The sequence below is a fragment of the Trachinotus anak genome, unplaced genomic scaffold, assembly GCF_046630095.1.
Source record: "Trachinotus anak isolate AG129_WGS33_773 ecotype Australia unplaced genomic scaffold, CSIRO_AGI_Tana_v1 ptg000010l, whole genome shotgun sequence".
Classification (NCBI taxonomy): Eukaryota; Metazoa; Chordata; class Actinopteri; order Carangiformes; family Carangidae; genus Trachinotus; species Trachinotus anak.
Window position 1 is genome coordinate 2,808,664 of NW_027273861.1, and position 14,231 is coordinate 2,822,894.

General features: G+C 43.3%; 1 protein-coding gene across 1 annotated transcript; it reads right to left on the minus strand.

The window, feature by feature from the left end:
• Window positions 1-2,132: 2,132 nt before the first annotated feature.
• Window positions 2,133-13,955, minus strand: usp46 (ubiquitin specific peptidase 46). Its single transcript, XM_071486866.1, has 9 exons — window positions 13,604-13,955; window positions 10,759-10,839; window positions 10,238-10,451; window positions 7,580-7,818; window positions 7,009-7,085; window positions 6,838-6,921; window positions 6,565-6,762; window positions 4,654-4,732; window positions 2,133-4,545 (listed from the first exon to the last, which is right to left on the minus strand). Exons 1-9 carry the CDS (start codon window positions 13,637-13,639, stop codon window positions 4,444-4,446), a joined length of 1,110 nt encoding a protein of 369 aa, XP_071342967.1. The 5' UTR covers window positions 13,640-13,955; the 3' UTR covers window positions 2,133-4,443.
• Between the last annotated feature and the right edge of the window lie 276 nt (window positions 13,956-14,231).

The window sequence follows — 14,231 nt, forward strand, 5'->3', positions numbered from 1 at the left end:
ATAATGTAATAATAATAATCGTATGATATACAGGCTGGTTAATAAACCATTCAAGTCTTTTTTGTGCTTTACAGAGGTCAACTCTTCTCATGTAGATGAAGTTTGAGAGGCCATGATCTTTTAAACACTTCAGATACGTTAAGTACATGGGAGTGTGATACAGGATTTACAGTGTAAGGTGCATTCATTCATTCATTCATCAGTTCAAACACACACAAGAGTTTGTGGATTTTAATTACAAACCGTATAATATTTGTGGAGAGTTTATGACTCACAGACACGACTGCTCAGATTGTCTCCTGTGCTTACCCGCTGGATGCAGCCTCGGAGTGACAGCAGGCAGAGGTGAAATAGAAAACACGGTGGAAGCGTCAACAGTGGGTAAAGACTGTGCCAGACTCCTTGCAGCCACACGTTTCTTCTCCTGAAGGATTAGCTGAGATTTCATGGTGACTGAAAAGACACAAAGCTGATAGTTGTGAAGATACACATGTTGTCTAATTCTCAGTGAAAACCAAAACAAACAGGAAGACATATTCTGGACAGACTTGGATGCTGTAGAGTTGACATGCAGTCCAAATAATGTTCCTCTCTGCTCAGTCTCTTCTTCCTGGGAAAACTCTTGTATGTTATTAATGTTCTCCAAGGAATTACCTTGTTTTCCATAGAAGATGAAAACAGGATGATCTCATACTCATACATACAAAGTAGCAAGAGTCCTTAGGCTCGAGTGGATTGTGTGTATACAATGGATAACTGAGAAAATGAGGATACCCAAAACAGTATGTGTATGTGTACTAAAAAAGTTTACTGTGGATGAACACTACTCTGCCATGATGCAATACATGGTAATGGAGCTGCTCTCTGTGAATAATGGTAGGACAGCTCAGTGAACACTCCAGAAAACAATAAGATTGATGTGAACATCAGTTCACGTGTTGTAATATTTCCTGTTACCCACTGTACACTCCCTCCTTTGAAAATCAAGAGTTTAACCTTGTTAATGTCCAAATGATGTTTTTAATATAATAAAAACATATGAGTGAAATAATCAGTCAACACCATGACTGTTTCCACCTTGAACTGCAGTGAACCAATGACAGTCTCATAAAAACAGATTCAGTCAGGGATTCATACATCATAGAACCTGAGGAGCCAATCCTGTCAACTTGTAAATACACCTGAAACCTTGTCAGTACAGAGAGCCACAGTTAGCATTAGCACAACCACTAACACTGTGTCAGCCACTGCCAGTTATAAGCTAACAACATAAACAAATAAAAGATGCTAACTATGCTAACTGTTCTGATCTGTCAGCTAGTCTCTGATTCTGGTCTCAACAGACTCCTCATCTGAGTCTGGGTCTGACTGAGGCTCAAACATGAGGCTGAGTCTCTCTGATGTTTCCTCCTCTAACCATCTTCATACTCTCTGCTCTTTCACCTGGACACCTGGAGCCAGCAGGTGGTGGGCGGGGCCAAGGCCTGATCCAGATTTCTCAATCAGGAAGTCAGTGTAAATTGAATTTTTTCACTTTCTATGTGGGAGAACCATGTTAAATAAAATATTAATCATAGCAGAGGATTTTTACAGTTTAAATCATGTCTGGGGAAACATGAAGTGTTTCTTTTTGTATGCTAACCACAAAAAAAAGTATGGCACTGAGACACAATATAGGAGTCCACAGCCATGATAGCAGCCCTTAAGTTGCACTTATGCAACTAAATGCTAAATGCTAAAGTCAGCATGTTAACATGTTAATGCTCTCTACCTTAGTTTACTGTCTTAGCATGCTAACATTTGCTAGTTGGCATGTAACACTAAGGACAGCTGGGGCTGATGGGAATGTCATTTGTTTTGCAGGTTATTTGGTCACATACTTCACCTGATGATGACTCCAGAAGGAAAGGAATCACCAAAGTGATCACAATTATAATAGAAAATGTGAAGCTATAGTGGAGTTGGAGGAAAATGTCATGGGATCTCCAAAATCATCAGGGAATGTCCCTGTATTAAAGCTGCTAGCATGGATAAAAAAGAAGAGAGGAAGCCATTGTCTTTTAACGGTTCATCATCCCACTCTTGAAAATACCAGGAAGCAGCAGGGGAATAAAAACAAACCATCTGACAACTTAGTTTATTTTTATTTTATTGAACAGAAGAAAAAACTCAAAATGAGTGTGTTAGACTGTGGTTCTTCATATTAAAGCATTGAAGCTCATCACTAATAAAGTGCACTTTCAGTTTACAGCCAAACAGAGACTCTGATTCATCTCCTCATTCCCTCCCACTTGGTGCAGGACCCCCTGCACCGAGCTCTTGTCTGTAGAACACCATTACAGTAAGATATATAAGACCAAGTGCAACGACTGAGCATCTCAGTGAGGGCGAGTGCATAAGTGTTCTTGGAAGATCAGAGTCTTTCCTCCCTCTCACCTGAGTCTAAAATATCTCAGACTACTCCTGCTACTGTTTTCCACCTCTGCGCAATTCTGATTGATTATGTAATTGAGTGATTGTAAAATAGCACAGTATTTCTTGACAGAGTTTCATTAATGGTCAGTGTTAATCTAAAATCTTTGCCATGAGTGTCTTTACATTTTAAGAGCTGCACTTTAAAAAAATATTTTCCTATTACCAGAAGTGTTTTTCTACATAATATATATGTACAGTTGTATCTTTACAAAGAAAATAATGTTCTGTTAAAGACTTATGCACGATCAGTATCGACTCCAGTTTGGCACGTAGTCCTCGTGACTTCACCCGGTAACAGACTAAATGGAGGCGACAGCAGAAACAACTTCTCCTGTACGGACACGGACACTGAGATAACAAATTAATCCTGTTCCCACCTCTTATTTAGATGTGTTTGAAATGTAATCTCCTCTGATGTGCAGCAAATAGGAATGTCATTCACATGAAAACAAGTACTTTGATGTCACACTACTCTACTGGGCATGGCAACAACCCAGCAGGAAAACATTTACAGTACAAGGGATATTGTATTAAGTAACAACGCAGTTTGAATTTTACCTCTATTTAGGACTCTGATGTGCTACATATGACACACAACAATAAACGTCATCAAAATCAGAGAGAAACCAAAGAGAAAATGTGTAAGGTTATGACAAACAAGGATGAAAGAGCACTGTTCCTGACATCCCAGCAGGTAGTGGGCATTGCCGGTGGTGAACGGGGGTTTTTACTTTGATATCACCAGAACTCAAACACACAGCACTGGGGGAAGATGGAAAACAAACACATCTACCTCTAACTACTTTAAAAGGTCCCGTATATTAGTCTTACTGGGAAATTGCACATTGGATAACTTCACCTCTTATTGCACTGCTTTCACTTTGTCAGTCAGAAGATTAGGCAGTTGTGGGATGTGTCTCACTTGCATCATTAATCTTAATTAATCTTAGATTTTTAAAAATTATTATTTAACATGCAAACCACAAAATTAAATTGATAAAACTTCTTTTTTTTAAGCTGTCCTATGAAGTTGTGTATTACATACACCATGCCCTTCACACTGAGAGCTTAGACATCAGAGTCTTAACATACAAAGCTCTTAAAAGAGCCACAAACACTTTGATTATCAACCACTCAGTATTAAAAATAACAGTAATAAATATGTTAAGTTCAATAAATAGGGGTTTTCTATCAGAATAAAAAATGATAAAGGTTCAGCTGATTTGAATGGGGTTTGTAGTGTTGGAGCGTGTGGCTCAGCTGGATTAAGTGTTAAAGTTTTGGTTCAGATCTGGTCACACTAACATGAGCAGCAGCAGATAACCTCCACAATGTCAACAAGTCACTCAGTTTAGGTAGTTTTAAGCGTTTGAATTCTATAATCAATGCTCAGATATTGCTTCAAAATCTCTCTGTGTGGAATTATACAGTGTTTGCCTGCAACTTCATTCACTTCTCATGCATCCAGGAATATGAACACAGCAAGAAGACTGGACAGTGATGGGGAAATAGCCCTAATGAAAGCAATTAGGAGACTGAAGACGACCTTATATACATATAAATGATATAGTACAGTTTCTGACACTTGTCTGTATGTGCATCAGACCCTTCACCTCATCATGTTCCTGGTGCAGAATCACCTCAGCAGCTGATGCAGACTCCGTTTCGTTTCCGACATGCTGTTGAGCATTTTTGCTTTTGTTTTAAAGTGCAATCCAGATGCAGGTGACGAAAAGATGAGCAGCAAAGGACACATGGACAGAGATGAAGCACAGGTAAACCCAGAGGAGGACACTGGGACCGGCACAGGATTGGCACGTACGTCAGGAGAGGTCTGCCATGGAGGAGGGGAGCAGGATGGGGGGGGGTGGCAGGGGTCTGGAGTCTGTTGGGATGAAAGACAAAAGAAAAAAAAAAAAAAAAGGTTTCTTCCTTCAGTCTCATCGTCTGCCAGTGATCAGGCTGCAGTCACTCTCTGGACTGATAGAAGAGGATGTATCCCGACTCAGAGTTCTTGGAGATGTCTGAGGTAAGCCCATAAAACTCCTCGATGGCCTGGGCGTCAATTTTCTGCACAACACAAGTCAAATGTGGTATATTGACAACACAAACAATAGTAAAAAGGTACAAACGCATGAGTCAAGGAACATCGAGCAGCTGAGACAGAGGGTGACGCACCTCCACAATGTCATCATCAAACAGCAGCCAGAAGCCATGGCTCTTCACTATGGTGATGTAATGACCTCTGTTCGGGCCGCTGAGGAAGCAGAGATGAGAAGTGACGCAGATGTTGCATTTCTCGAACTCCCACACTGTACAACATCTGTCTGTCTACAGCATCAGTGCACAACTGATCAGTGATCAACACTCAGCCACAGAGGTCAAATAAAATAATACATCCTGCAGAACCTGCTGTCCTTCAGGGGGCTAATGTTTGGGACACATTTCATTTCTGTTCAGACAACCTGCTCAACCCGGTCTCATAATTGAGCACTGACCAAATTATTTTCATTATCAATTCATTTACAGATTATTTTCTGTGGCAGAAAATATAAAATAATAAACTGACTGTTTTGTCCAAACAACAAACCAAAACCTAAAGATATTCAGTAAAACAGAGAAAATTTAGTAGCTGGAACACTTTTTTTCCTGATTGGAAAATGACTCATACAATTGATCCATTATCAAAATGTCTGACAATTAATTTTCTGTCAATTGATTAAATTTTTTCCTCATTGATTTAGTGCTGCACTTCCACAGAAGTTGTGAGACATACCAGACAGATTAAACCTAGTATATGGCTGCACAGTGTGTGGTCAAATCCACTGTGACAAGCTCACCAAACACTTGTATTTGCTGTAAAAAGATCAGTCAGAGAGAAAGTTAGCAGAGACAGACTGTCTGTGTTAATGTGTCTCTCACACAGTGCACAGCCTCCGTCTGGATCCACAATAATTCCTCTTTTATTTAGTTCCAGCTCCAGAACGTCACAGACTTTTATCAGAGGCAGGTCTTTATGTCAAACTCCCTCTGTCTGATATGTAGAACTGGTCTTTACTGTGAAGCCTTGTTTTAATTTGCTCTTAATGCATTTTGTGTCAAAAGAAAATAAACACTTCCCGCAAGCGTTTCAAATTAAAAGCTGTTAGCAGTAACTGATGACTTCTCTCTCTCCCTCTCTCCCTCCCTCTCTCTGCTTGGTCTGTCTTATGTTTAGTTCTTCCTCTGCTCCTTTAGTAAGGATGATACATGTAATCACAGTAGTTAATTTGCTGTAATGGAAGTGAGGCTCAGTCTATTGAAGCGCTCCTCCTCTTACCTGAGCCAGAGCGGCTCAGTCGACTGCCTGTAACAAAAGGTGTAGCCCTGAGCCTCTGGTCTGCATCCACACACAGTCCAGTCATGGACCAGGTTTATCCCCAGTCTCCAAACAGAGGAGTCAGATATGAAGCAGCAGAGGCTAAATTATCCCCACTTTTAGTGTCAGGTATCAGTCCAACTCCATAAATACTGGATCAGGTATATCATCATAGACTTTTGCTTTTTGATGTGTTTGGACCAAGTGTCAACCCACCGCCACTCGTTAGTTTGTGAACTGCTGTTTTGACATTGTAATTCAGTCGTCACCATCTTGTTTCTTTTTTGAGACCAGGAAAAACCATATTTGGACGAGAAGGTGGAGCTGAGGAGGAGTGAGGGGTGGATCTGACCTGCTCTGTCCTCCTCCTGTCCCTAATGCATCCCCTGCTTTATGGTCTATTTTCCTCTAAATGGGACAGTAAATTAAAAAATGAACATCATGTTGTGTTGAAGAAGACGAAACTAGAGACTGAGACCATAAACTCATCAGGAAAACCTTTACCGAGGTAATAAATCAGTGAGAAGTAGAGACATTTTCCCATAGACTTCAATACAATCACACTTCTTTTTACAACCAGTGGAGTCGCCCCCTGATGGTCATTAGATAGAATGAAGGTTTAAGGCACAGACCTGGTGTTTACTTCCATTTTTTACAGTCTGTGGTTTGGACAAACTAGTTCTTTCAAGCATTACCTGGCCCTTATAACGCCCCCCCTCAGTATACTGTACCTGCCACAGTGAACCACCACGGCGACTAGGTCATACATGCGGTCCAGGTTGACTGCGTCCCCAGACGTGTTGAACAGACGCAGCTCCAGGGGGAACACCACCCTGTAGGACAGCTTGGTGTAGCGGTGTAGCTGCTCCATGTACTTAAACCTCTTCAGGTGTAGCGCCAGGATCATGGGAAGCTTCTTCACACGCATCCTGCAGAGAAGTACACATGCTCAGTGTGTTGTGGACACGTCACAGCTGGTGGTGTGAGCTCAGTGCCGTACTGACCGTTTCTGTGCTTCCTGTTTGCTGCAGCACGTTTCACAGTAGTATTTGTACTCGCTACACAAAGTCTCTGTGTTACTGAAGTCCCTGGAGGGGAGAGCAAGCCACAGGAGGTTATTCAGTGTCAGCCAGACCAAAGGGGACACAATCTATTAAATAATAAATCCATACTACCTGAGACAGTGTGTTATTGATGTGTTCTGCTCCACGTCCACAGAAAGATCCAGAAAGTCCTCATCTTTGCTGCTCACCTGTCAAAAAGAGCGAGACACACGGAGGAAAGTAAACTGTCATTTTCTGTGACTGAGTCAGTGAGAATAAGCCTGCTGTGACAGATCCCCCCCCCCCCCCCCCCCCACCCACCCACCCATGTACACACACAGCTTGTCTTTGAAATGCTTATTACACTGAGTAGCTTTTGTCTCTGCACAGTGCAGCACCTTGGTGTTTGAGGGGTTGCTCAGGGCGACCCATCCCACTCCCCGCCCTCCAAATTGTGATGATACGGCTCTGACGTAAAGTGGGTGGTCAGGGCCCACTGGGTGCGCTCACAAAATCTGTTGTTTTTTTTTTTTTTTTACATCTCTCACCATCTCTGCAAAGGGCTAATCCCTTCTTCAGACATATCCAGGAGAGGTCTCTTATTCAGGGTGACACCAGGATAACAATATAAATGTATGACCCCTCTAACTAACACACACACACCCACCCACACCCACACATACACACACACACACACACACACCGTTTCACAGTTGAGGCAGCGCGTCTCATTGGTCAGTGTGCCTTGGAAGATATCGTGAACCCATGTGGGCTCTGTTTTGTTCTCTGTCTCAGTCTCCATGGTGACAGCAGTGCCATTGTTCTTGAGGCGTCCGTTCTGCTTCTCCTGCTTCTTCTCCTCCTGCAGGATGTCGGCCACCGTGTTCAGCAGGTAGTTGAGGAACTCGTGGGCATCCTGCTGCATGTAATTGTCGAACAGATCTGGAGGGAGACACAGAGACAACATGAAGGGGAGATGACTCACAGAGGCAGTCAGGAAGTTTTTCAGCCTCTGGTCTTGATTCAAGTCATTTAATAGTAGTTGTGTGTCCATTCTGAATCTAATATTTCTGCATCGAGCACACTAGGCCTGAAGCAGACCGATACCTAAGAGATTTAATATACAGGTAGATATTTTTTATCCTCTTTCTGATTGAAAGTTAGATCCGTTCCTCTTATTTCTATCTGAGGCTACAAGTGCTGGGAGGTGGACCTTGTTCCTTTTGGACAGAGGCTGTTTCCAGTCTTTGAGCTAAACTAGGCTAATACAGTATATACAGCATATACAGTAGTTTAATGATTACATGTATAATGTTTTGTACAGTGTCCATAGTATTTTATATACTATCTGTGAGGAGAGAGGTGACAGTCCTTTATCACTGTCACAGTGCTAACGACTGCTGGTTCACTGACAAACTGACAGCTGGCTTTACTCTATCGATCAAAAATGTTCAACATCAGTACTGATACCGATAACTTGACTTTGATACTAATTCTTAACAATACCTTTTTAATAAATAAATAATTAATAACAACAACAACAACAACAACAATAATTTAATAATGATGATAAAAGTTAGATGAGAGGATCCATCCCTGTCATTTCTATCTGAGGCTAAAGGTGCTGGGAGGTGGACTTTGCTCCCTTTGGACGGAGGCTAGCTGTTTCCCTCTGTTTCCAGTCTTTGAGCTAAGCTAAACTAACCAGCTTCTGGTTCCATAAACAGTAGTTTAATGATGTCATATATTATTTTGTACAGCATCCATAAGTATTTTATCTGTCCCCTGGTTTGACTCCTGGATAGCCAAACTCTTCACTGCAGCCACCCCCCCCCCCCCCCACCCCCCCCAAAGAAAAAAAAAAAAAAAGCTAATGATGCTAACAACTGCTGGTTCACTGACAGACTGACAGCCGGCTTTACTGTGGTCAGTTACTGTATCGATCGAAAATGTTCAATATCAGTACCGATACCGATATAGATTCTTAACGATACTTTTTTCGGAACCAATTTTAATGAACATATTTTATCAAACAGAAAATTACAGTACAGATAAGTGTTCGAATTTTAGTTTTATTCTTAAGCTCCAACTCTTTACACACTCAAACATGTTTGTGTGAATAAACAGCCAATCAGCAGCTTTATTAGATCTCAGTCCCAGCATGCTGCATGCTCATTGGCTTACTGACGCTGATGAGAGTCACTCATTTACTCCTTCAATTTGGTATCAAATGGCGCAGCGTTGTTCAATCCTCGATAGTGTCAAACCAACTCCCTCAGAACATCAAGTATCAAAGAGATGCCCAGCGATACTTCCACCTGTGCCCATCCTGATGTGACACATTTTCAGTGAGAGTTTCTCTTCCCTCTAGAGAGAGGTAAATAAAACCAACAGGCGACGCTGATGATATCAGCTTCCATACACACGCCTGTTTTGACAGATCTGAATGTGAAAGGTGAAAATTGAGAAGTGAATGTAGGGGTGGAGTGGGGTTGGGGGGGGTGAGTCCAGAGAGGAGGCAGCTGACCAAAGCCGGGTCACAACAGAGATGGCTTTGTTCATTCACATAAAGAGCTTCCTCAATATGGACGGCAGAGAACAGTCGGCCTCTCTGTCAGCTCTACTGTGAATGACCTTACCGCCAACACGCACCTGTCCTTCACCTCAAATACTCCAAGCACAGCCAACACAGAGCCACACATCCACACCCTCTGCTCAGTCATGAAGGAGACGTGAACTTGGTGGCACAGGTAAAAAAAATACAGGAACAGAACGTAGAAGAGGTCTGTCAAGAAAATGTTTCGTGTTTGATTTGAGCTGCTCTTCGGCATCCTCATCATCACACACCAAACCACACACAGGAAAACACACTAATTAAGCTCTAGTAGCAAGAGGAGCACAGGTGGAACATCAACTAAGTTTCCTCTTTAAATCTCTCCTTAAACACACTTTTATCTTGTGGCTTTATCTTCACTGTATGACATGTCATTTTCTGCTGTTCGGGTTCTCAATCAGAACAATTACAAAAGGTGGAGGTTGGTGACATTGCGAAGTAGCGTGGGATCATGGGAGTTGCCGTAAGCGTCTGGTTAGGACCCCCTCAGTGTCAGTGGTTCAGGAGGTTCTGGTGCTGTTGCACTGAGCTGCATCTCATCAATTAACACATATAATTACTGCGAACAGTTGAGTGCAGAGTGGTGTCAACGAAAGCCTGAGACGTCTGTGCAAACTAGTAGTGTTTAGGGTTTACAAAATATTTTATCTCCAAACAAGAGTTGCTGTTAATCCAGCGTACAGTTCATTCATTAATATAATAATATAAGCATATAATAAAAGGTGTTTTTGAGGTGTGGACTCTTACCATTCTCTTTCCGTAGGCGGGAGATGAACTTCTTGGGCGGGATGACGCCAACTTTCTTCTTCTGTGTGGCGATGGAGTGGAAGAGGTCAGCCAGGCACGTGAGCAGGTTCTCCTTCTTCTTCTGCTGGGCTTTGTAGGCCAGCACGTTCTCCCGGAAGGGCCGGCAGAAGTAGAGCGCCTGGAGCACTGAGTTACAGTAACATGTGTTTCCAAACTGAGGAGCAGAGGGAGCAGAGGCGCACAAACACAGAGGTGAGATGTGCTCTTTTGTTTTTTATTCATTTGGCAGACGCTGCGTCCAGGGGGTTGAGAAACTTGAGTGTTTCTGCAAATGCAATGTCAAGGAAACAGAACATCCCCACATTGGCCAACAGACTCACAAACAACAGTCACCGTCAGTGCCTGCTCTCCAGAGACGACATGACTCACCTGGGTCCCGTGGCAGTTTGTTTTGAAATATGACACCAGTGTTTTTTGGCAATGACCTTTGTTAATGTATGAGAGGATTTGGTGATACTCACATTGACCAATCCAAAGTAGTGTTCATTGATTGGAAACTGCTCCGGGCCGATGTCTTTCTCCAGAGCAGAGGCATTGGTGCCCTGAGAGGACAAAACAGGAAAACATGGGACTGTGTATTCAGTGGCTGTTATCATCACCTCATCTCAGATAACAGTTTGCATAATTGTCTTCATGGAGAGTCACAAGAATTTGCTTAGTCTGTGTATATGCAGCCAAATTAATATGGAAATTTTACACAGTCACCAGCATCAACAGGCTGCTGAAGCTTTAAAGCTACGAGACGAAGCAAGAAGAGAAGCCTCTTTCTAAAGCAGTGGGAACAATCATCATGATTCCTCCTGCTCAGCTTCCCATAGGACGTACAAAATCCTGCTCATCGTGATTCCTTTGGTCAAGAAGAAAACTTCCTGTCACAACAGAAACGGGATATGGTCTACATAGGCAAGACCCATGTCAAAAGTCAGGAGTATTTTGTGGCTGATTGCTGCAATGGAGCACTTATCTCCTGTCAGATCCTTTTCACCTGTCACAGCTCGGAGCTTTTCCAAATTCAACCACAGCTTTGTTGCTTTGTTGAGCGAACGCACGAGACAATTTAGTTACAGGAAGGCCTCCACTTTCAATGACTCTCATTTCTCTCTGGCAAAGCAGACCCTGAATACCTCTTTGTCTGATTTACCGCTTCCAGTCTTCTGCACGCACGCACGCACGCGCACACACACACACGTACACACACACACTTTGGGCTAAGTCAGGAAACGTGTGGCTGCAGTGGACCTGAAAGTCCATCACTGTGGTGAGGTGATGTATCCCTGCAGCCTCCACTGACACCTGATGCCTCATTTCCACATTTGAGCTCCTCATTATAAACAGCAGGCAGTGGCAGCCTTTATTTTGAAAGGGAAAAAATACTTCAAGGAAACAAAGCAGATCGGGACAATCTGAACTATGACACAGAACCATGGCAGAGCAGAGGAGGCTTTGAGGAGCCGTGACACCCACACACTGTTGTCACTGGCTTTGTATTATCACCGTCTGCAGCTGGAGACTTTCAGCCTCACCCTTTGTGTAAAGTTCAGTTTTTCTTTGTTGCGATTTGCCTGAAGGGCCTTGACAATTTGTGACAAATAAGAAATGATATGCTGAGCATGCACAGCCCTGAACGTGCAAAAAGAACAAAAAAAAAACAAAACATGTTAGCTTTTACTTTAGAAAGAGAAAAATCTATGTAACCATGACAAAGTCTCATCAGTCTAAACTTCATTTGTCTGTGAGCACAAGTCTCTTTCAGGTCAAGCATTTCTCTCCTCTTGGCTCCTGACAACATGCATCAGCTCATGTGTCTGCAAGTACATTTTAGTTGATGACTTTATCTCACTTTGCATTCATTTATTGTGATGAATCAATATTGGAAATAAATCTAGAGTTGCACTGATTACTTTATTAATCGACAGGAAATGAATCGGCAACTATCTTGACAACTGATTAATGGTTTAAATGATTCACCGGTTACAGCTTCTTACATGTGAATTTTTTCCCAGAGACAATGGAGAGGGACAGGGTGGGGAGGGGAGAGAGAGGGGATGACCTGCAGCAAAGGGCCCAGGCTGGATCTGAACCTGTGCTGGATCTGAACCCGGCTGCTACAGTGATACTGGCTCTATCAAGCACCACCACATTTGGCTCCTTATGTAGTCATGTGTGATAGTGAAGTGAATATCTTTGGGTTTTTCACTGCTGGTTGGACCAAACAATCTGGAACTGAAGACATCATCATCATCATCATCATCATCATCAGCAGCTCTGGGAAACTAAAAGGGGCAATTTCAAGAAAAAAAGCTAAATATTCTCAGGTTCCAGCTTCTCTAACGTAAAGACTGAGGCTTCCCTTCTTCATATATGACGGTTTTGGACTGCTGGTAAAATAAATACATCTTTTTGGGCTGTGGGAATATCATACTGGACATTTTTCACTATCTCCTGACATTAAATAAACAATTCAATTAATCAAGAAACAATTAGGAGGTGCAACCATAATGAAAATAATTGTTAGCTGCAGCCCGAATTAGAAAAATATCCATATTATGGCTGTGATTTCAACCACATCACTCAGCCTGACAGTAGACTGGAGGAGCTGACAGCACAGTGAGACACTGAAGTCTTTCAGGACTGCCTGCATTAACCATTTAGACACTCGAAGCTCATTTAATCCACACTTGACTCAGTTCCTCTGTTAAACATGCAGCTGCTTCTGCAGCAGAACGAGTCGGTGCAGTGCGTGTCATTACTGCTCCAGCAGCACTGACTCAGGCTCCTGACATTAGTATCCCTTCTAAATAAAGTGAAGGCCGATGGCATTAAGCAGAGCCGTTTAAGTCAGCTCCTACTCACTCCTCACTGGCTCTGAACACAATGTAAACACAGATTAGTGCAGATCCCTGCTCTCTGCCACCAGGATGTAAACAGCCCTCTGCAGCACCGACACATTATGCAACCACATCAAGCTGCTTCATTCACCTGTCAATCATCGACGACAGCTACATGACCTGCACACTGTGTCGTCACTGCAGGCTGCAACACACAGAGTCAGATGGAGCTGTGCATAGAGGTCTACGACACACATCCCCACATCTGCATCCTCCAGAGAAGGAGCCTGCACCCTGCACAGTGTGTCGGGGGGAGGTTCAACACAGAGGCTGCAGGCAGATCGAGAGCAACACACACGCACGCACGCACGCACGCACGCACACACACACACACACACACACACACACACACACACACACACACACACACACACACACACACACACACACACACACACAAAACCAGCGAGTTACTCACCATATTACAAATGGAGGCGATGTTTCTGACAGTCATTTAGTTTACAGTGTCCCCCTCACCGCCATCTTTATAAAATAAACATGATTTCAGAGCAGGGCGACGGTGAGAAATGAAGTTAACTCGCAGCCGCGGCTGGAGGCCAGACTGCAAGCCCAGGCGTCAGAGAGCAGGCGGAGAGACGCGGAGCAGCATGCAGGCGGCGCGGAGCCCAGGGTCAGACCGCGCTCAGCGTCATCCTCACACACACCTCACACACACCGCAGCTGGAAACCGCCGATGCATGAGTGAACCGTGGACAGACGAAGTTGCAGGCAGCAGGTTGTTAGCAACGACCAGGAGACAAGCATGATGTGTGAGGAAGCGCAGTGGCTCCGCCCACTCCTGGGAGAAACTCCGGAACTGATTGGTTCAGATTGTCTCAATTTCATTGACAGGATTAAAGGTCCATACACAAACCTGCACGGCAAAGCTTAGCTGAGCTGCAACCAATCATCAACAACTAATTGAAGCAGTGGCTTCTGGGAAATGTAGTTGATTTGTTTGAGAGGCATTTAAAGATGTGTATGCTTTATGCGAATCACCAAAGATGCACTGTAGGGCTATCTACTCTCAATCCTAATCAGCCATG

Bases quoted from the DNA above. Each gene is read 5' to 3' on its own strand.
- usp46 (XM_071486866.1), bottom strand. From the start codon at position 13,639: ATGACTGTCAGAAACATCGCCTCCATTTGTAATATG. The intron at 10,840-13,603 runs GTGAGTAACTCG...TTGTCCTCTCAG, and splicing joins TCGCCTCCATTTGTAATATG to GGCACCAATGCCTCTGCTCT. The intron at 6,763-6,837 runs GTCAGTACGGCA...ACTTCTCTGCAG, and splicing joins AAACAGGAAGCACAGAAACG to GATGCGTGTGAAGAAGCTTC.